Consider the following 24,510-nt stretch of genomic DNA (forward strand, 5'->3'; position numbering starts at 1 on the left):
CGTTAGAGATTTTCCAAAAATTTACTTTTTATTTTGGCCATTAAAACGCAAGCTCTCACGAAGATTCCACAATTGAAATTGCGAGGAGGGTAAATAAGAAAATCGTAGAACTCTTCGAAAGGGATTCGGTAGGTCGGTCACGTTCCTCCCTTTCCGTGCGAAATGGAGAATCGTTCATTGTGACCTCCATTATCTCCGACATCCAGTAAAGTGCGAACACGAAGAGCTACGAGAGTTAAGTTTCGTTTAAGCGAGGAACGAAACGAGCGAAAGGATATCGAGGCTTTCCTTTTTCTTCTTTGTTTCTTTTTTTTTTCTCTGGTTTTTTTTTCGTTTTTTTTGTTTTTTTGTTTTTTTGTTTTTTTGTTTTTTTTTTTTTTGTTTACATTTCTTTTTAACGCCACTACGAAAAAGAGAATACGCTTGGCGCGTACGTTTCTCATTGTAGGTAATTCGAAATTCGAGATGCATTCAGCCGTTAACTTTGTATATCGTAAATCGAAAATTCATTGCATAAAGCCTTTCGTAAAATACCAGGCAAATGCTTCCTTTGAAAATCAAATCTCTTCGAGTACGTAGATGTTACGCACGAGTCGGTATTCGCCGTTAGAGAGAAAATTGTCGATAATTCTTGGAAAGTTTGATCCTACCTTTACTATCTTTGACTCAAAGATCTCATAGAAACGAACACGTTATCTAAGAATTCGTGGAACTCGTAATGTCATTTTAAATTTCCTGATGCTTACCTACGATACTATTCCTCAAAAGATCTTGAATTTGAATTTAAACTTTGATCTATCCAATTTCCTTATCGCCACACACAAGTTTATGTGCGTTTCCTATCATATCGTCGTTTATCTATTTTTATATTTTGTTCGGGATATTTTATATATTTACATTATTGCAAAATGAGAAGCGTTAAACGTTCCTCACGTCTTCTTTTCAAATTCTCTTACCCTTCTAATAACATGACGCAATCTCGTAAAGCTAGGAAACTGAAACGCGTCCATGTCGGGTCCTCGTCACGCTCGCTTTAAAAATTTCCAAGCTACGTGGAATTTTTAATGAATCCTAACGAGCTCGCTGTAATTCTTTTTTCTTTTCTTTTTTCTCTTTTCTTTTTTCTTTTTTTTTTTTTGTGCGCGCACGAGGATTGAGCTCGAGCGTTCTTAATTATTTCTTTTTTCCTTCCCTTTTTCTTTTTTTTTTTTCTTCTCTTAAAGCGAGAAATCGTGAAAAATTTCATTCACTTGTCCGTAATTCTATCGAGAAGAAACAATTCGCTTATCGGTTCTATATTAATATTTATAACTTTGAGAATTAAAAGATGGAGGGAGATAGAGAGAGAGAGAGAGAGAGAGAGAGAGAGAGAGAGAGAGAGAGAGAAAATTCAAAAGTATATCTATCTTTTCATTTCCGCGATTAAAAAAAAAAATGTGAGCAGTTTTCTTTCAAATCGCACTTTAGCTAGTCGCATTGACGTATAAAATGTATTTTGAAGTTCTCATCGAGATCGGTGCCCTTTGATCTCGACATGTATCATAGAAAATTGATAACCGTTTCATGATAAATTTGACGAAAAAAAAAAAAAATATATATATATATATATGTACGTAGAAATAAATAATTTGGTCAACAAGAAGAGACGGATCGTTAAGCTTTATTTCAAATTTTACTATAATTATTTTTAACAATTTTCTTCAAACTTTATTCCCAAGAATTTTTACAATTTATTCGAGCGAGCCTTTGTTATACATATTTCTCAATCGTTCGCGTTTTCATTAGTCGTACTAATTTAACGATCGACCGAAATCGTCGTCTATGGTTATCGAGAGATCGGCTTTCGAGTTTCACCGATTAAGCCAAAACTATATCCTAAACTGTGTACCGTATGTGAACGATTCGAGAACTTCTAAATCGGATTGACTATTTTAGATAATAGGCGATCTATTATCGCATGAAACAATCTGAATCTGTGATATATAGGTATGCCAAAATATTCTACCAATCGATATTCGAAGGAATGCTTTACACTAGATTCATGAATAACATTGTAATCGTCGTTAGGATCGATCGTGTTTGGACTTTACGAGGATCGATATTTTCGTTTCGGAGTTGCCGATGTACGCTGTTTGCATTATGATGCTATATATATATATATATATATATATATATATATATATAAATATATATAGAATATGTATACGTAACCACACAAGGAACATCCTCGGAAATCTGCCGATTATGGTCAACCGGACAAGCCGAAGCTCATTCCTGTCGTTGGCGCCGCGTCGAATTAACGAGTTTATTTAATTCTTGTCGCCACCACCGTTGCCAGTATTAATTTTGACGGCACGAATGCAAATTACTTCGTTTGCAGTAGTCGTCACGCTTTCACTATACACTCGTGCACGCATATTTTGCTTTAACGTGCGTGTTACGCATACCAACCCTTACATCAAATACACGAAGCTCATCTCTAACTTCAACGATGAATAAAAACAAAAGATCTCTATGAGTTAATATTTCTTTTTGAAATTGAATATATTTTTTAATATATTATTCCCAATAATTATTCCAACAAAATAAAGAGATTTTTTATTTGTATTCCGTTTAACGTTTAATGGTTAATTAAAAATAATGAACGGAATATCTCGTTTTCTATAACGGTATTTCTATTTTATGCGAATCAATTTTCACAGAATTTATTCGCCCACAGATGCACGAAACGCGTACACGTACTTAGCAAAAATAGAATGGCGCCACTCGACGCGTTCTTTTGTCTCACCATTTTCGTTTCTCCCATTTTCTTCTTTTTCTCTATCTCTGTCCATCTTTCTCTCTTTCTCTCTCTCTCTCACACACTCACTCTCTCTCTCTTTCTCCCTCCTTCTCTCTCTTTCTCTCTCTTTCTCTCTCGAAGTTATCGTACCGACGATTTTTCAAAACGGTCTGCCGTGCCATCTGAATATTTATGAAAGTCGACGATGCACGCGTGCATGTCGCGTACACGTTGCATTGAGCTTGGACGAATACAGAGAAAGGATGGGAAAGAAAGATAAAAAGAGGACGAGCGAATTGTATCCTGGGGCAGAGCAAATCCACATGCAACAGAAATTCTCGTTGTCGACGCGTCTCGTTGTGTCGCTTATTGTATTCGAAAACCGCGCCAAAAGTGACATGCGATATCGAGATATCGAAAACGATTGCACCCACAACGAGCTACGAACTTTTCTCTCTCTCTCTCTTTCTCATTCTCTTTTTCTTCTTTTTAACCGCACAACATTTCCTTCTTCCGAACGTACTGTGAATTTTAAATAATCCGAACAAAGGCGAAAAAGATTCGATATTCCGAAACGATCGGCGAAACAAGAACTTCTCTTTATATATATATATATAATTCTTAAATATTATGTACGTTTACTTGTTTTAATAAATATAACATTGAATAAATATTTTCAATGAATCAATTTGATGATGTTGATATTCGATAATAACAATTTGCATATTGTGCCGCGATTAAAATTAATTTTCTCCCTTTATTTGCGTTAAATCTACAAGAGAAAAAAAACTTTACAGATAAAATAGATGCGATGGATGGAATATGCTTTCTGCATTTTAGATTTTTCCTTCCAACGAGGTTTCCCGAGGGTACATTTCGATCACTAAAGCGCACTATCACTCGTAGCGGTTCATTCAAAGCAAGCTCGAAACGAAGCTTGGGATCGTTTGGTTTCATAATTAAAATCTGTCTCTAGTCGGTGCACGTTCGAAATTCGACTTTATCTTCTCGTTTTAAATACACCGCAATAAAATCATTATCATTATGTGCTAAAATAATGAATCTTATAATTAAAGTAGTATTGCATTTTTCTATAAGATATTTTCAATTTTTTACTATAATTAAAACTTTTTTCACATACTATCACGAATAATGAAAAAATATTATTGCAACTTAAAGATTTCTTTTTGAAGGAAATTTTATGAATAAATTTGTACCGATTGATCGTATAAAATAATAGTATTCATTGGTATAACGAGCGTGGAATTTACTAGCTCGGATCTATGGGGAAACAAATTATTTATCGTATTAAAATGTGATTTTAAATGGACAGTCGCAATATGTCGAACGATTTATAGATTCGATTTATGGATTCGACGATCTCGTTTCGATTTAAATCAACATTTAAAAGTACAATCGATCGACGAGCAAGAGTAAAGAATTAATCGGATAAAATGATCGTAATTTACGGTTTGTAACTTTAATCTTTATCGGATTTGTCGGTACGAATTCTAATACGATTTATGTCAAAGCTTCTTTATTGTTTGAGTGAAATGAACGACTTTATGAGCAAATATGAACTTCACTCAGTCAACTAAATATCATGTCGTTCACTTTTCATCGGATTTTTGTCGAATGCATGGCAACAAGAGGACCGAAGAGATTTTATACATTTTTTAGCCATGTATTTTTAGAAACTTTTACTTTTTGCAAATTTTCGTCCCAGTTACATTCGGACGATACTTTAAAAGTTCCCTATGATATTTTCGACAGTTTTTCCGACGGAAAGAAAAAGAAGAAGAAAAAGAAAAAGACCAGAATTAGAATATTCGAAAGGAAAGAAAGAAAAGAAGAATAATGGAAAATGTAAAAAAAAAAAGAAAAAGAAAAAGAAAAAAAAAAAAAATCGTCGGGTCGTTCAAGATTTTCTTGACATTAATGTCGTTTGACGTGTTGCGTCCGACGAATAAACAAAGTTAAGATAAGTAATATTTGCAACGCGAACTATTCATCTTGAAGTTTTTTTTTATTGTTTCTGAAAGTCATTGAAACGACGAAAGTGCCTCTGCCGGGGACAAGTTGAAAGAGTTAGAGTGAGAAAGAGAGATGGAATTTATTGCACCAGAAACAACCGGTATTTCACTCTCCGTGAATTTTCCTTATCGCTATGCGCATGACCGAGTTTTCCAAGATTCGCAAGTAACAGCTAATCTCTGACGAAAATAGTTTTAACTGTTTATAACAAGCTATTTACATGAGTAAATGATATACGTTCTCCTCTTGGCAATAAGAATGTTCTTTTAACTAATGAATATTATTTCATTTGTTGAAATAGTAATAATTAAACGTGAAACAATTGTAGAAATAAAATATAAAAGTAAAATATACGATCTATAAAATATAATAATAATGTATGTATAGTATTGAATGAGATGCATTTTCTTCGGACATTAAAGAAGGGAAATAATTAACAAGAAAGTTAAATCCTCAGCGAGAGCAGCCGTGTGTTTCTATGAGAAAAGAAGAAAGTTTTCTTTGGGGAAATGAGATGAAAGTACTGTGAAGAGGAAAGGATGGGGGCGTAGGGACGAATAATTATTATTCTTTCGTGTAGTAACTTAAAGAAAGCTTTCGATGATCGCCTAAAGCGAATTGAAATGAAACGTATTTTATATATTTTAGGAAAAGCATTCCCCGTACAAAATTGGATCTCATCAAAGGCTTGTATATTTTTTTTTTCGTTTCTTTTTGTCTTGTTTCTTTTTTTTCTCTTTCTTTTTTCTTTTTTTTTTTTTTCTTCTTTTAGGTTTTAGTATCTCGACTCGAACGAAAAGAGCGATCGACTTCTATGAACGTCCAAAGGCTTGATCGTTGTCCTTTTTCTTCTCGCCCTTCGTCTCTTACGAAGTTCAATATTTATTCGCGAAAGGTCCGTTCATTGTTTCCGAGAGAAATGAGGAAACCAGTCAACTTTTCCTTTGGTAGCCGCATCAAAATTGAAATCGTCAGAGATTTCAATTTTCGTTCGAATTTCCTTTTTCTTCGGCATTCGGCTTTTCCTCGTCGATTAAATCGCGTTCTTTTTCTCTTTCTATTTGTATAAATAACCATCTCATTTTTCTTTAATAATTCCCAGAATAAAATTCTCAGAATATAGATATCGATGAACTCGAACATATTTTTTATAAATATAATTCTATCCAATAGAGAATTTTACGAAAAAAATATTTTAATAAAAGTATTCAAGTAATGTCATGTATTCGATTAATATCAATGATATGAGTTTGCCGTAGCGAATGATTGTACTTTTATGTTTTACTTGTTTTTCGATAAAAATCAGCGATCATAATAAAGATCGTAATATCGAATACTATTGATTCTAATGAAATTTGATATGACATCAAGAGACCCCGATATATTTTCTATTAATATTCTTTGACCATCGTACACAATGATTTTGAAAAGTAACCTTGATAGATCACATCCATCTAGTCGAATGACGATATCCATTAATAGCAAAGGTGCCATGTAATAAGGTTGTAACAGGAAAACCTTGAAATTGTAATTAATCAAAAGATGGTAGTTCGATCGTACGTCCAAATGTGTCACGATAATTCAATGATACGATGAAGCAATAATGAATAAAGATTATGTATTTAAATTTCACATTGGAATGAAGGACACGAATTTAGTTTTTAAAAGCTAACACTTTGAAGGCCCGATAGGCAATCAGGATGCAAGGTACCGTGACAATGACCAGTTGGGTAAACCGAGTAGTGTGCTGGTTTGGAAACTCGAATGCGATATACATACCTATGTAAACAGTTTACACTCCAAGTAACTTTCGGTAGGGCTTGGATTATTCGAGCTAACCGACTCGAACTCTTGTTTGATAAATTTACTCTTTAATAAACTAATAATTGAGATTCTAAATGTTTATATAATCCTGTTAAAGGTACAATCAAATAAAATCATCTCTACATTAATCAGTATTTTATTTGAAAATCTTTCATTAATGATAAATATAATAATTTTAGGAATCAATATAACGTGTTCCATGATTACGTAATTATGAATTCCAAATTTTTTTTTTTTTTTTTGATTCGATTCACCATGTCAGATTTGATTCGATGAAGGAAAGACTTTTTACGATAATGGATAGAAATCATAGGGGAGAAAAAATATGTGCGTGTGGATAATAGCTTTGCAGGGAATAATACTTGTGTTTGTGTTCGTGTGCGCACATCCATTTCTGCAGTAACTTTCTAAATTATGACCGGCAATTTGTTTGCCGTTCTGGCAGCTCGAGTCGCTGTTTTCCCATGAATTGGCCTGCGGTTTTGTGCGGATTAATCGGCCGGTACGTCCGGATAAACGGTTAATTATACGTGCGACATCGAAGCTAGTCAGATAGGAAGCTTGGAGATATAAAAGAAAGATAGATAGAGAGAGAGAGAGAGAGAGAGAGAATATGGAACTATATACATGTATATATGTAAATATATATAGCAAAACGATAATCATGATTAATATTTCGACGTAAAATTTCTGGATATACGATAACAATTGGAATTTAATCGTTTTGAAAATTTTATTCGTTTATTACATTTTTTTTTTTTTTCGTTTTTGTTCTTTTTCTTCCTCAATCAAACTTTGATCATACGCTAATCAAAAAATTTCTCTTTTTGTAGGCATGCGATTATTTGGGAATCAGCAAAGAATGCGACTATTTCGGATTAAAGTATCAGAACGCAAAGGGCGAAGAACTCTGGTTGAATTTGAGAAATCCTATAGAGAGGCAGACCGGTGGAGGCGTGGTGCCTTTAAGATTCGCTCTCAGGGTTAAGTTTTGGGTGCCACCTCACCTGTTGCTACAAGAAGCTACCAGGTAAGAAATTCTCTTTGGACTCTCTTCGTACTCTTTTTTTTTTTTTTTTTTTTTGTTATAATCTATACTTACCTCACTGACTTATAGAATCGTTTCGATTTTTTGTGATCAATTGCTGCTTTTTAAAAATGATTGTGACTGAATTAACTATATATATTTAAATAAATATATAAAACTTTTAAATTTCACAAATATAAGAATATTTTATGAAATCACAATTATTAAGGCCGTTCGTTAAATTTCATTCGAAGCATATATATCTTAGATAATAATATATTAAAAAAAAAAAAAAAAAAAAAAAAAGAAAAAAAACACGCAAGAAAATATCCGATATTACTTGAGATCGAGTATATATCATAGAAAGAATGATATATATTATACCGAAAATAAATGTAACCACGTGGAGGTTACTGATTCTGAAGATCGATTTTTGCACGGTTTTGCGGTAACTCTATACTTTTATATTACTATATTACGATTACTTAAAAATCAAAGCAAAAATTAAATTTCGGAATGACGTGCCATTTACAATTAGCGAGAATTCAGGTCTCAACATTAACTGCAAACGGGTTAAACTTGGCTGATCGATAGTTCAACCATCCAACACCGGAAGCTTCAGTCATCATTATTAAGTACGATCAATCGTGATTTCGCGATTCTGCAAATTACTTTGGGATCTATGGTTGGACTTAATCGCGCTTATGGATACCTGTGTCCGTGGCCACTAATACGAGTGTTCTATTTATCTTATCCACATGGGAGAAAGAATCTTCTTTTTATATATAATGCGAAACGATTCGAAAAACTCCCTCTTATAAAAATCTAAATCGATGTGAGTCGTAACTTCCTCGACGATAAATGGATCCAATCTAAAAAAAAAAAAAAAGAAAGGGTTCTTAGGAAGATTCAACCTGGAAGAAGAAGGAGAAAAGAAAAAAAAAAATCTCACCCAATCATAAAAGTCCCTTTTTAATAAAGTCTCACCCAACTGTAAAAGTTTCTTTTTTAGTGAAGTCCCCTCCAATAGTATTTTTGGAAAGAATAATAAATCGAGATAGTATAATAGAACGCGTGCAAGCATATAAAAAGATAGAAACTGATAACGAGAAATTGGTATCTTGAATATCGTCGTAACGAGCAAAAAGTAATTAAATCGAAGTTGATTTAAAAGAAGTGATCCGCTTAAAAGTTCAAACGAAGATCCTTACGAAAATAGTTAGTCCCATCACGTGGAAATAATTGTTAAGTAATGCACGATTTTAACGATGACTTCTACCTGTATATAATTATTCTTTTAAAATTGAGACAAATTGCTATCGCATTTAATGTCTTTTGAAAGAAAGCACGAAAAATCGATAGTATCGCGAGGTCTATTAGACTAATCGAAAAGTAGAAAAGAACTGTTCGACATTTCATCTAATTGAAAGGTTTTATATTCTCTCTGGTATCAAACTTTAAATCACATTGTGTGCGTGTATTCAAGACGATTGTTTTTTAAATCAATAGTAAAGCGAGATCTATTTATTTAATTGAAAAGTAAAAAATAATCATTTTACTACCGATTAATTACATAATTACTATCAATTTTTATTTCACATTGATTTCATGAGAGAATTTCATCAATATAATTATTATGTTCATGATGTATATAATATTTAACTTCTTCTATTTATTCCCCTTATCATTATCACTATAATAATGATACAAAGTGGACCTAGTCTTAAAAAAGAAATTTTTAAGTGATTTTCTTTGTAAAAGAAAAAGAAATAAAAAAAAAAAGAAAAGAAAAAATAGCATGATTCTTTTCCAAAGAAAATTCAAATCTTTTTTTTTTTCAAAAGTTCTAATAATCCATCTGCTCGTATAAACGTTCCTCTTTAAAACGAGACCTTGTTCATTTAAATTATCGAAAAATTATGTCCAGATTCATTGCTGGCGTAAATTATTATAAAACCAGGGATGATAAACAGGTTTAAGTTGGGAAATTGCACTGAGTAAATTTCTTCCTGACGCAATTTGAAGATGGGCCACTCTGCTCTAGTCACCGCTCAACTTCATTTCAATATTATAAGCTGACTCTCGGCAAACAATATTTCAACTCAACTGATCTTAAATGAATATCAAGGATGTTATATATTAAGAGACTTCGTTCTAAAAGTATAACGTTATTCACGGCATACGTTGATATTTTCTTCTAAGGAATACCTCCTTATTCTTGAAGAAAAAGGTAAGAAAAAATGATAAAGATTACCCTACTTTCTGGTTGTCGGCATAAGAAGAAAGACGACGGCGAGCATAAACGAAATAGAAAATCCCGCCTCGGAGAATGCATGGCTTTGTTTGAAGTTCTGATTGGCTCGTTACGTGGAAACCCGCGAGATGCAAAGTATACGTCCGTGTTACGAAGCTTCGTTCCGCTTTATTTTCGTAATCCGCAAAGGACGTACTCTCTCTCTCTCTCTCTCTCTTTCTCTCTCTTTCTCTTTCTCTTTCTATCTTTATTCGTGCGAACGTCCGCACTCGTACAACGATACAAGAAAGTTAAAAAACGAGAGAAAAGATACGATCAAAGTAAAGTTGGATTTTAGTACTCTGTAAAATCGTTTTCTATCTAAATAACGTTGAATACTTTCCCTACGAAGGACTCTCGTGCAATCAGAATTCCTGGAAGATCGATCGATCTTCGATCGAAAGAGAGAAAGAGAAAAAGAGATTCGCGTTGCAAGCACGTACGAAATTGCATACTAGAATTGCCAAAATGTACTGATTGCACTTGATAATATTATCCTTGAATATATTTTCACAGCTCGGAATTAGATATATATATATATATATATATATATATATATATATATACATATACACATTTTTATAAAATATATACTCATTTATTTACATAAATTCAATGCTTGCAGAAAAAAAGAAAGAAAGTATACACAACTGCGGCGAATATATATAGAAAATAGTAATGCGAACATTACAACGGTATGCGAATACACGGTAGCTTCGTTACAGTTCTAATTTACAGCAGCTTATTTGTTTGCCAGCTAACCCCTGACACTCTTTAATCTCCTATGAGCCACCCTCTTGTGAGTATCCAGAGAGGCCGAACTTTTACCTCTTGTATTTCGAAATTCTCCCTCATTTTCATAACAAATATTAATTATTTACTTGTTTCAAACTCTATCAAAATTTTAGAAATTGTTACTGCAGAATTATAGAATAAATATCTCATTTATTCTCTCTTTCTTTCATGGTTATTCTCTCCCTCGAAATAACGTAATACGTTATTATACGCTTATAATTACATGATACGTATTCGGACTTTGACGTTATTTCATATTTTCTCTTTTATTTCTTTGATACGTCCATTTAAATCTTGGGATTTTATATATATATATTTGGTCAGTCTGTACTAATTAGTGTTTATTTTTGGCTTTATCACGTAAAAGAAGAGTTAAAGAGAAGGAACACGCGTTCTTTACTGTCGTCGTTTAAAAACATGGACACGATGCTTTGAAAGAAAAATACCCTTGATTACGATGAGAGACAAAGAGAGGTAATTTACTAATGGCTTTCGAAACAAAGAGCGACGCTATCGGCTTTGTTGCTTGGGTAAATGAGGACAAATGGTTACGGAATTCCGCAAGGCCGTAAAGAATCCACACGTTGAATTTATCGCGTCGTCGTGAGAAAGAGTTCTCGCCTAACCTACCTATGTAATACCTACGTACATATATATATATATTTTTTTTTTGTCCTAGACTTCTTTTATATTTGTAGTGTTTCCTTTTTATTTGTTTTATGTAAATGTACTTGCTTGTCATCGTTAAAAATATAATCTCTCGTTTCTTGTAGTTTACCCAATGATACACCGTTTGTATGATAAAGGAGAAAAAAAGAACGTAAGATAATGTAAGACAACCGTGTAGAAACTTCCACGGTAAACGTGAGTCGATTTTCCATGCAAGCCAAAATCGAATATTTCACTGATGCTTTCTCGCACGATTTCTTTGCTCGTGACAAAGAAAAAAATCAACGACGCAAGTCGCACACGCCAACGAAGTTTCCCAAACAATCGTCGTAATTAAGCGCAGCGCAATCAGGTCGCCAGTTTAATTAATTGCAATGCGGTGGCTAGGAAGTACTTTAGGGTCGGAGATTTCAACAGATCGATTCGTAATTCCAATTTAATCGTGGTTTGCCTGGTTTTGCTCTTTCTCTTTCTCTTTCTCTCTCTCTCTCTCTCTCTCGCTCTCTCTCTCTCTCTCCCTCTCTCTCTTTTACATATAAGCACTTCAGTCTAAATGTTTCAGAGAGCAACGTATATAAAATTATTCCAGATCTTAGATACTTAGAACTCAACCATCGAATTCTTTTTATTGGATGGTTTGGTTATAACCGAGTAGTAAGAAAAATTTATTACAATGGTCATTTCGATTATCATCCATAAAACATTTTACATTTTTTTATGATAAAAAAGAAAAAAAAAAAAATAAAAAAAAGAAGAAAAAAAATAAAAGCGAAAGAGAAACGCCAGAAGCTGTGCCATCCCGCATAATAAAATTTTTCCGTAACACATTCCGTAAATCATTTCCCAACGAATTTTACGTATGCATGGGTTTATGTCTACGTACTCGAATATGTCGTACTCGAATATCGGTAAGCTTTTAATGGTTCTCAGCAAATGTGGCTATAATTATTTATCGTTTCTATTTACGAGATGAAAAAGAATCTACGTATGTGTTTGCGTCTTTTTTTTTTTTTTTTAATAAATGCATGTATTGCTATTAATTTGAAAATTTATGGATTATAATGATGGACAGATTTACGTTAACGTAAACGAGGTTTCGTAACGTTTAAAAAAAAAAAAAAAAGAAAAAAAAAATAAAAACTAGCTTAATTAACAATCGGATTTTTATTAGAAGAGTTGGATTCTTGCGTTTCTTATCATAACCTCGAGGCAATGAAGTTACATACGAGCTGTTTCTTTTTTTTAGAAGGAATATTCTCTCGTTATTTCTTTAATTTCTTTCATATATTCTTTCAGTAATTTTCTAAAAGAAAAATATAAGTATTTTATGAACCTTAAATGTTCACATAAAATCGTATAATATTTTAATTAATGTTTCTTTTTTTTTTTTTTCTTTTTTTCCTTTTTCATCGAAAAAGATTCAATAATTGAAGTTAGAAATAAATCTCTTATATTAAATTTTATGATACAATACGTATAATATTAATGAGTTTTCTCGAGAGATCAAAAATCTTGGGCGCAATTAATAGAACGAAGAGAATAAAGAAGAAGAAGAAGAAGAAGAAGAAAAGCAATTTGGAAACCTGAAGAAGGAACCTCATTCCAATTTGCTTGGTGTTCGTTCTTTTAAAGCTCGTAATGCCGTTCTGGAACGGCATTACACTGAAGTCGTCGTTATGTACGAGCCGCACGTATGTACGTTCACCTTTAACCACGAGGAAAAGCAAGGCGGGTCTCTTGCAGACACTTCCAGTGGGCGCACCGATTAATCTCTAACGAATTTATGGCTTTACGGCGTTGCGCTGTTTTCCGCCTTTACTCGCGTTTCCTTCGTTACCTCGGCTGCGATCTCGCTCTCCTGCAAAGTCAGAGATGTGTATATGTGTGTGAAAGCGAAAGAGAGAGAAAGAGAGAAAGAGAGAGAGAGAGAGAGAACACTAGCCATACGACAGTGCAAAATTAATCTGACGCAAACCAGATTTAATTGCTCAACGCTGCCTCACAGAGGATTTGAATCTTCCACCAAAGGAGGCTTGCTCGAGAGATGAAGGAGTGTTAAGAGATCTTACTAGGATGATATAGTATATTGGGAAATTAATAACTTTCTCTTATGAGAAAGAGAGAGTGAGAAATAGCTTCTTGCATGCAATATCAACCTAGATAAAAAAAAAAAAATGACAGAATTTTATCAGTCCAGATAGGATAATATTTATTAACATTTTTCCTGTTGATAAATTTTAAGGATCTTATATTTTCGGTATATTGTCAAAATGAAAATAATTCCCAGTAATGATTAAATTTAGATAATATCCAATTGAATACAATCGGAGTTCGCGAATCGATGATGAAATTTTAGCGAATGACAAATTGCGCATTTTGCTTTCAATATTATATCTTGATTAATAACGTAGAGTAAAGGATCGATGAATGTCATTAAAAGTTACTCGCTCGAGTGCTTTTGGTAGCAGGATGTGAAATTAATAGAGCCACTATGAGGCACACTATTCTATCGGCCATACATCGGTATTCAATCGCCACGATAGAATTTCATTAGATCAGAAATATTGCTCGCGATCCATCGTAGCCGTTATAACGTCCTCAGAAAAATATTTATGTCACGTTTCTGGTATGCGATTTCAATGAGGAAAAAAGAGTGATAGAGAGAGAGAGAGAGAAAGAAAAAGAGAGAAAGAGAGAGAGAGAGTCCTTGTTTAATCGATTTTTCCAATGCATTTATTTTCCTCAAAATGTCTTAACATTTTTCCAAGAAAATAATAACTTTATGTCGATAGATTTCGATCCGTTGAAATAAGACTCGTCGATCAATTTTAAAAAGAATCTTTCCTCGCAGGAAAAATATATTTCTTGGCCGTATTAAATCTAGACGAAGGAAAGATCTAAGCCGAGGTCGAAGAGAAAATATTTTATCAGAAAACACCTTCCGGCGTATAGCAAATATATCCGATAACCGCGTTGATTCTTTGGGATACTTTAATCAAACCGAACACGGATTATTAAGAAAAAAAAAAAAAAAAGAAAAAAGAAAAAAGAAAAAAAAGTAAGAAAGAAAGAAAAATAAGTAAGACGATTGATCCTAAAAGAAACAATGGAGAATAAAGGTTTTGACAAAAAAAAAAAAAAAAAGAAAAAAAAAACAGAAACGATGACGAAGTAGTAGATAAAGCTACATATGTATGTAGACGTAAAAGAAAAATGTTCGGAGCTTGAAATCGAAAACAAATATTAGGGAGAAGAAATATGAGCCGAAGGATAGAGAGACATGGAGAATAGGAGACACGTGAAACCAAAAAGAAAGATAGGATCGTAGCGGAGGAGAGCTAAAGGAAAAGGGATGGAGTAACTTGGCCAGAGTTGGTAGCTTCGGGCATATAAATCAGCTGTTATTACAATGGTATCGTCGTCGAACGGAGAATTCTCCGCCTCATTCCGCAGATATTGGATTTAACTGAAGTATTTCGCTGTTTCCGATTTCCCAGTCTGCGATTTCCGCGGTGAGAATCGCTTCGATAGCGCGGAACGTCCTAACTTTTCCTTGTAAAGTCGTCTCGATACTTCCGTGACAATATTCGAATGATTAAAGGACAGGAAAGCGTTTCTCTGATCTCTATAGGAAACCTTAGTCGGTTTCTACTATTCGTCAAATCGCGATATCGAAATTGCTTCGGATATTTGTAACTATGAAACTTTGACGATGTTTAACTATAAAAATATTTTACTTATATTATTTAAAGACATGTTCACTTTGTTATTGTATTTGAACATTGTCTGATGTAATCTCTGTTAAATACTATATAACTGTTTGCGAACTATTGTGAATTATTAGCACGGAGGATCAGTAAGTTATTGTTATCAGTAAATAACGATCCTCATAAATCGTATAAATTCAAAGCTAAGTCTATAGGATGCTTTTAAAATAGAAAGTAAAATCGCTTCCAATTCAGTTTCCCAATTCAATAAGTACTTACTTACTTACTTACTTACTTACTTTGTACACATTGTCTCATTGTTCTTTCTAATCTCACTACCGGAAAGCATCCCTTGCTCGTGAACGTTCAGAAATTTTACCTAGACTTTCGTATAAAGTACCAATGAAAAGAATGCTGTAGAGCATTCATTAACGTAGTCTGGCATAATTCAAAGTTAGCCGGTCGCGAATGATCCTTCTCTGGGAGCGGCTTACTCGCCAAATCCGAAAAAAAAGCGTAGACTTCTCTATCTCTTTTTTTGAATCTCACTATATATTATGTCTTGTTAGAGTCTTCCTTCATACAATTTTAAATCATTCATTGAAAGATTATAAAGATAGGTAGAGAAATAGGATATATACATATATATAAAGACTTTCAATAAATTTTCTTTCGTCGTATCGTTTGCCTGTTTTCTTTGAATTTGTTTACTTTTTCGTCGTGATCAAACAACAATGATCTTGATTTTGAATATATTCTGAATTATCTCTATTGCGGGATATTCGATTAATTAAAATTGTTATTATTGTGAAAAATTATGGAAAAAAGCTAATTCAGATAATTTCAGAGATCAAGCGGATCGATCTTTTATTGTGAAAATTGTGCCTCATCGAGGGTCTATTGTTTTTCGTATGTGTTGGAAAATTGATAAACGAATTATGCGCTTCGATGATAGGATGAAAAAAGTAATGATATAAAATTTACAAAGTTCAATCGTAATTAACATTTGTTTTTATTATCTTAGTAGAAATGCAAAAAAAGACATTTCGTGAAATAAAGTATGAATTTTCTTCTATATCGTATGTTCTTTTCTTTTTTTTTTTTTTTCAATCCTCTTATTATATTAGAATCACAAACTTTTATAACTGCAATGCGAAACAAGGATATTTAAGGAGAAAATTACAGCACCGACCGTGAATAGGATAATATAAGTAATTCATTGTTACTGCTTCGTGACGGTAACGCTTTTGAACTTTGAACCGAGCCAGACTCATAGACGGCAGATTCATCGTCCTCCTTACAAGAACGCAGACACCAACGATACCGAAGAAGAAAAGGAATTCGAAAGGGATCCGTGAGTCAACGAATAGTCTCTCGGTTCACTCTTAACTTATACTCCGAGCAAAGCTTAAAATCCTCCAGCACGTTCATAAATTTCTTTCAAGAAAACTTCCCTCGATTCAAGATATTTTTCAGTTGTTTAGAATAATCCTGAAATATTAGGATTTCTTTTAAAAAGGATCAGATATTTTATTTAAAAGCATTTTAATATTTCATAAACGAGATATACCAATTTAAAAGTATAATCCACAATTGATAATTCATCGTCGAAATATAATTCACAATTGATAAATTCGAATATCATCAATTATTATTGTATTTATATTTGTTAAAATAATATCTATATTTCTCATGTGAAAAACAAGAATATCCTTTGGAAAAATTAAGCGTGTCGATGAAATTGGGTTATCATGGTAAACTTCGTTCACTCTATTGGTAATCGGATTTCAAATAAAATTTGAATTCGAAACGTAACAGGGCTTTGGCGTGGTTTTGCCATGGTTTCTCTCCTTGAGTCTTAACTCTTCAACCCCTCTCATAAAGTTTCCATATCAAGAGGAAAAGTGAAGGAGGTATTAACCTCAAGAGTACCTTTAAATACCCGACAAGTCAATTAGAATTTTTTGCTTCTTTTTTTTTTTTTCGAAGACAAGTGCTCTCTCTTATTTTAAAATCCCAACGCGACTTTACTCGGATTTTCTTTCTTTTAATCCTTTCTTCCATAATCACACACACACACACACACACACACACACATACACATACACACACATACACACACATATATATATATATACAATGTATATATTGAATATACAAAAATCACCTTATCTTTTAATCTCGAAAACAGATTTTTGAAAATGACTCGACGAAATGAACCTTATATAGCGATATAAAGCCAATAAAAGTATCGGGAGATGACTTTTCCCAAGAGAAAATTCTTTCTTCGAGAAGATATGATTATCGTCGATGTGGAAGGAGAAACGTAATTGATTTCCAAAATTAATTAGTTACCAATCGAATATACGTAAGAACAAGGAAGTATTCTATTATTCGTGAAAATCAAGTGGTTATTTGAACACACAGGTGCGATTTTGATTTACCACTCATTCACATGTAACGACATTCTTTCACGAAATGGAGTTTATCGATCTTTCAGAAATGGAGACCGAGAATATAAAGAAAGATCTTGTTCTTTATCTGCTTTCGACTTATTGACATCTTTTCGAACGATTTCGTATTCTTCGAAATTCTTTTTAAATGTTTATGAAAAAAAAAAAAAAATAAATAAATAAATAAATAAATAAAAGAAAAAAAGATTGATAAATATTTTTTGCCTCTATGTAAAACGAGAAAATTTAATTTGATTTTTTCTCATCTGGGATCCAGAAAATATTAAACGTGTACGATTAATATTTATTTCGAAAAATTTCGGAATTTCTTTATTTTTATTTTTTATTTAATTTAATTTTATTTAATTTAAATTTATTTATTTATCTTCTTTTATTTATTTATTTATTTTTTTTTTTCTTTTCTTTTCTTTTCTTCAAAGAAGACGAACTCCATGAAAGTCGTCAGTGCAAAAAAAGAAAAAAGAAAAAATGAAAATTCCGCTCTCGGTTACGTTGGACAGAGATGAAAGAGGGTAACACGATGAAACATTTTACGCGGCGCGCCCGGAAATTCAGCTTTCCGGATTTCGTTTGGCTTCCGCGGCCGCGATACGCGTCGTAATCCGAGTGGCATTGCGGGTCACTCGCGTCAAAACATTTCGTGAAACTTTCCTCGTCCTCGTCTAGAGTCGCAATTTTTTTTCGTTCTTTCTCTCTCTCTCTCTCTCTCTCCCTCCCTCCCTCCCTCCCTCTCTCTCTCTCTCTATGTCTTTTCGCTTTTTTATGATTTTAATTTAGAAAGTCCCTTCGAGTTCTATCTCGACCCAGCTCGCAAAATTAAAACGGATCCAGGGCAATTATCTTTTACGAGATCGAACTTAATCTCGCTATGGAAATTAATTTTGTAATTTTCATATCCAAACTTCTTCCTCTTCGCCTCCTTTTTCTCTCTCCTTCTTCCTTAACGAGTTTTAGACGCGACATACTTATTTTCTGGGTCAGAAGTATAGCCAGTGTTTCTCTAACCGAGCAAGAAATATCCCTCTCAGCAGTTTTATCGCTCGACTTAATGAAAAATGAGAGCATTGTGTAATATAATCAATAATAATAATTTTTATCGAGTAGAGAAAGAATACCGAAGTGAATATTTGCAGTTTATTTGCAGTTTATTATGTACGTGTGTGCGAAAGAGAGAGAGAGAGAGAGAGAGAGAGAGAGAGAGAGAGAGAGAAAAACAAAGAGAGAGAGAATAATGTGCGTTAATTAACAGCTAGAGGATTGCCTATTAATTTACAGGCAGACGGTCATTCGCATACCAAGAAACATTTGAAACTGCTGACGTTACAATGGTTTCGCACCGAATAGGATCTTTATTCGGTAATTTAACGTTCACTAAGCTAATCACTGAGCTCCGTCTTAAGCACGTCGTCATGTCGATATAATGTTGCTCGTATAATCGACGCTAAAAAGGAAAGTTCAATGAGAATTTCCAAGCTTCATCGATTTGGAAGCTCAAGGGAACCTTTTATGTATTTAAGGAACGATCCAGTACTTTTAATTGAGCGATATTTCATTTCGAAGAAGAAGTTTGCCATTAATTACGAGTTCGTTCTTGTGTGAATACTTTTGGTTTGAAAATTTTCGTTAGTGTCGTTATGCGGTTTAATTGAAAATAAATTTGCTTTTTTTTTTTTTTTTTTTCTTTTCGATTGTTTGTTTTTTCTTTCTCTTTTTTTTTCTTTTCTCTTTTTTTTCTTTCTTCTTTCTCTTCTTTTAACTTATTACACTTGAACCGATCATTTTTAAGAAATATTATATCAGTATTGGGATAATGGAATATAAAGTTGAAATTTTATCGTATTCTGAAATCATTCAATTTCTGTGATGATCAAAATAAAGGGTAAGACGAAATAGCAGGATAGAAGGTTTGGGTTTACTGCGGTAAAACTGAACAGGCTCGTAATTCCCGGTATTGGCTAGTTCCTCGAGTTTAATTTCGACTTTCGAAGTCCGACATCGTAACCACGATGAGTTAAGCCGGAATAATAACGTTAGTTTCCAATTGGTCTACCCTTGAGAATGAATATTTCAATTTTCTTAAGTTAGGTTAATTTTATTAAAGAAAAAGTACCATGACGAAACTCATTTCAAAATGTTTTATACATCATCTTTATTTTTTCTTTTTTTTTTTTTTTTTTCTCTTTATTTCCCATTACTTCCATTAACGGTTAATGGAAATATTAACCATAAATGGTTAATGGAAAGCATCTTTAAAGAGAAGCATACTGTAAAAAAATAAACAGAATAGAAGTTTTTGTTGCATCGAAAAATTAACCTTTCTTTGGACTTTATTTTTAAAAAGACACGGATCCTTACAGCTTTAAAAGAAAAGAACTAGTACTGAATGGTACCTGCAATACTTAGCTGGTTTCATTTCAGAGGAAAAATACGAAATGGCTTTAGTACCTGGAAAATATTTTTTACAGCACGTTAAAAGTAGTTCACCGAAAGAAAAGAAAAAAAAAAAATAAAAGAAAAGGAAAAAAAAAAGAAAAAGAAAAAGAAACAGGAATTGCCTCACCTATACACGAAATATTGCAATTGTTTGCAACTTTTACAACGAAGTAGAATACTTTGGCTGTTATTTTAAAATATTTACCTTGAAAAATATGCTTTCGCAAAAGGCAGCAATAATTATACCTCTTAATCCATTATATTATTCAAGTTTATGCTTGGCAGGAAAATCGGTTTTAAAATTCAACGCGTAAGTAGTAATTAAATCTAACATAGAAAATTCATTGGCTTAACTACGTAAAAGAAAACGTTTCAGTCTTTTAACAAAATATTTAATTTCCCGAGTAACGCTGTCGTTTCCAGGCTTGATTTCGCTGGTCGGTCACGCTCGACAAAATCGAAAACCGTCACGCCTGTTGGCTCGTTGAACGACTTTCGCGAATAAACATTCGTCTCGGATCGAATGGTAAAATTTTACAGGCGACGAATACACAAAGGACCAACGGTACACGTCGAATCAACGAACGACGAATGACGAACAACGAACGAACGAATGAACGAACGAACGAACGAATGTTGAGTTTAAACGTAGTTCGGATCAAGTGCACCGGAAATAATACGTAGGACCGTCCGGATTTTCCTAGTGTTCCCTTTTCATTTAAAAAACAAAAAAAAAAAAAAAAAAACTATACGAAAAGTCCCTTTGAAAATAGCTCGTATATACTGCACGCTTCGTCGATCCAATTTCCGTCTCTTTTCCACTATGTTCTCACTGTTAATACGAACGGTTTTAGAGAAAATGGTTATTTTCGTGACATCAACGTGACACGAGCATATCCATAAAAAGTAATATAAATATATACAATGTTCGAAATTTTATTAGATTATTCTTTTCAAGGAAAAAAAAAAGAAAAAAGAAAAAAAAATTACTTTCTGATAACATGTAAGAATAACTGAATAAAAATTCGTCGATGTTCGTTATCTGTCAAATTATGTCTATTTAAGCAATATCTATAAGTTCTTATAAAAAAAATGAAGATCTTAACGAACTTCTTCAAGTAAGCCTTCAGACACTATTAAAAGGTTAAAATCAATTTAGTAGATTCTTTTGTCTTTTGTTGTTTTTTTCTTTTTCTTTTTTTTTTTTTTTTTTTTTTTAAAGAATATTCCTATAAGAAATTAAAACAAAATTTTTAACTTGTTCAAAACTTCCATTCTCTTCATTAAGATACTCTAATAACTTTGAAAAGTCTTTCCAACATTCTTTACCACTTTGGTCTGATAAATTATGATAAAACGTTATTAAAAATTACAAAGTTTTTCGATTTTTTTTTTTCCACGAACTTAACAGAAATATGTATTTTAAATTTATTTAAAGAATTAAGGAACATGTCAATCATGAAAATATATTGGCCTTTCTTTTTGTCTTTCCTTTTGTTAAATTCTATCTTCTGCGTTTCATTACTTATTTATACTTCTTATATGTATATGATTACGTAATGAACGCACACACACATACACCTACACACGGTTTCCCATGAAATTTAACATGTCGCAAAATTAGCCAAGTTAAGAAGAGCGATGAGAAGTTTGAGGAAAGGAGTATACCATCCTCCTTTACCTTCCTTCGCTTAGATTGAGAAGCCATTAATCTCGATCTTTAGTAATAACCAAATCCATCTTAATAGATAGTCTGAAATGCATCCGTACCATAGCGAATAAGGAATAGAGAGATCTTGACCTAAATTTCTCGTATGTCCGAGAACTTGGAAAACTTTATACGATAGTTTAGCTGCTAACGAGGAAACGAAGGATAGATAATTAATTAGAACAAGAAGAATAATGTTCCACCGTAAGGACCAAGAGAAATGTTATCAAAGGGAACGAAAGATAAGGTTCGAAAGCGATCGAAGTTAGAGGCGATTAATTTCGATTCCGTCTGTAATTATTTATCAAAAGGGAGATTTGGAAATAGATGGAGGATCTGTAGGAAAACGAAAATTGCCTTTACGTGATAATTGGATAATCAAGCTTTCGACAAAAATGACACGATTTCGAAAAATAGTGCTCCCAGTGTACACGTGGACACGTATAAGCAATTAAAGGAGCTTTTAAGATGTCGTTAATTAGGAAAAAATTCTGTTCCTTTCGTAGAAAAACGGAAGGTCAAGTGTCCTTGCGTTACTTTCAGAATAATTCACGTGCGATGAGAGGAACTTGACGAACAGAATCTCGACTATTTTTTCTTCGTTGTAAGACAAAAAAACAAAAAAAAAACAAAAAAAAGAAAAAAAGAAAAAAAAAGAAAAAAAGAAGAAAAAAGAAAAAAAAGAAAAAGAAAAGAGAAAGAAAAACCAACGGAGATTTTTCATTTCGCAAATTTGCCCTTCATCTTTTTTCCTTCCTTTTATTTCATCCATTTAATTCGACGCACTTTACGTACGGGAAATTAATTCGTGCACGTCCATTCGTAATTTGAAAAACAAATTGCGACAATTTGGGATACAAAGAAGAGAGACAAGTACGAGTAGCGAAAGTTGAAATATCGTTAAACGACAATGATAATTCTAATTAAATTGTATTTTCAGAATGGTACGAAGTCAAATCGTACCATCATAGAAAATTCATTTCGCTGGGGACATCGTCATATTTTTGACGATAAATGCTAACAATTCGTTTACTTTCCGTCCCTTCTATGTATTTTGTTTGTTTGTTCTGTTCTTTTTTTTTTTTTTGTTTTCTTTCTCTTTTATTATTTTTTTTCTTCCTTTTTTTTTTTTTTTTTTTTTTTTTTGCTCTTTTTTCGTCTTTTCGTTTAGTTTTGCAAGTTGAACTTTGCTGCTGCTCTCATACCCGTTGACAATTTTGTACGAGCTTTCAACGAGTGTCCGCGCAAATATATCCCATTAACGCACCACCGGTCTTCTATTTTAAGCGACGGCTCGAGCGTGTAACTTGTAAGCGCTTTTCACGTGGCACAAATTACCGCGCGCAGGCATACTCGACTCGTTGTTGTTGCGATATATTCTCGAGATTTAGTCAACGCGCTGTCCAACGCGTCGCGTTTCACTAACGCGCGTTACGGCAACAAGAACGCCAACGTCATTCGTGTCATACTTCTCGGACTCTCAGAAATGTACATGCATGTACGCATGCATACATACATACATACATACATACATACATATATATATATATATATATATGCATGTATATGCATAGATACATAACGGAAGTAAATTCCCATCTTCCGCACCATCGAAATTACGTTTCTCTTGTTTGGAGTTTTGGAATTTTGCTAAGAGGCATTTCGAATTCTCTAGAAGTGAATGTTAAACGTTTAAGAATGAATATGTAACATCATCGTTTTATCTTTTATTCGATAAAAAAAAAAAAAAAAAAAAAAAGAATAAGAGAAATCCATTAGAATCAAATTCAAAATTATTCCCTTTAGTTCTAAGATTGAAACTTTCCCGATAATTTACGATATAGAAAGATGTATACTGGATATACGATTTAATTGAATTTCGATCAGAAAACGATCGGAAGTGAGTTGCAATCGAAAGGAAAAATAGCGAAGGAACTCTTTCCATCACCAAAATTCCAACGTCAAGGGAGAGAGTTAGAAGAAGCGAAGGAGAGGAGGATTAAGACCGCGTCGATCTTGTTCAAAGACCGCTTCGACCCAGTTTCGCGTCGATATCAATTAATTTCTCAGTGCTAGCGGGTCATCGCTGGCGGCGGGCCTTTCAGATTAAACGCACAGAGAAATATATCACGGTCCGATTCATCTCCCTCTCTTTCTCTCTCTCTCTCTCTTTCTCTCTTCTTTTTCTTCTTCTTTTTTTCCTTTTTCTCTTTTTTTCTTTTACTTTCATCAAACATATCATGCTACATATATACTGATATATACATATGATAAATCCTATCTCACGAATATCTATATTCTTTTTCGCAATATTTTTGTATTATTATTAATAAATCTTTTTCTTTTTTTTTTTTTTTTTTCTTTTTTTTTCTTTTTTTTCTTTTCCTACCCTCCTAGTCAGTAACAATAAACCTTCGAAAATATTTGATTATTTTCTGTTACTTAATATCTTTTTTTCTTTTTTTCTCTTTTTCTTTTTTCTTAATACAGATGTAAATGATGATTAATAAGAACCTCTCAATATAAATTCGATTTCATATCTATCATTATATACTTTTTATTTATCTTGTTCATTTGAATTTCTTACGAATCGGCCAGGACATTCGTTTTCTCTTTTTAATCATTTCGTTTCAAAGCGAATGTAAGGGCGAGGATACGATGCAAATAAGAAGGTTGACAGCTGTGGAAAAAAAGGAATCACGATTCGCAATGGTGGTCATTAATCACGTACGAACACATCGTCCAATTTTCCCGGGAATAAGTC

The 24,510-nt window shown here is 32.9% G+C and overlaps 1 protein-coding gene across 1 annotated transcript in view; it reads left to right on the forward strand.

Annotated features, from left to right (window-relative positions):
• dnr1 (E3 ubiquitin-protein ligase defense repressor 1) overlaps nucleotides 1-24,510 on the forward strand; it is a 119,239-nt gene that overhangs the window by 90,275 nt on the left and 4,454 nt on the right. Inside the window, exon 2 of the mRNA XM_035865213.2 lies at nucleotides 7,474-7,670. Coding sequence (XP_035721106.1) covers nucleotides 7,474-7,670 — 197 coding nt within the window. The remainder of the gene's footprint in view (nucleotides 1-7,473; nucleotides 7,671-24,510) is intronic.

This window comes from Vespa mandarinia, chromosome 11 (genome assembly GCF_050613455.1).
Source record: "Vespa mandarinia isolate Hongniang chromosome 11, ASM5061345v1, whole genome shotgun sequence".
In the NCBI taxonomy this organism is placed as follows: domain Eukaryota; kingdom Metazoa; phylum Arthropoda; class Insecta; order Hymenoptera; family Vespidae; genus Vespa; species Vespa mandarinia.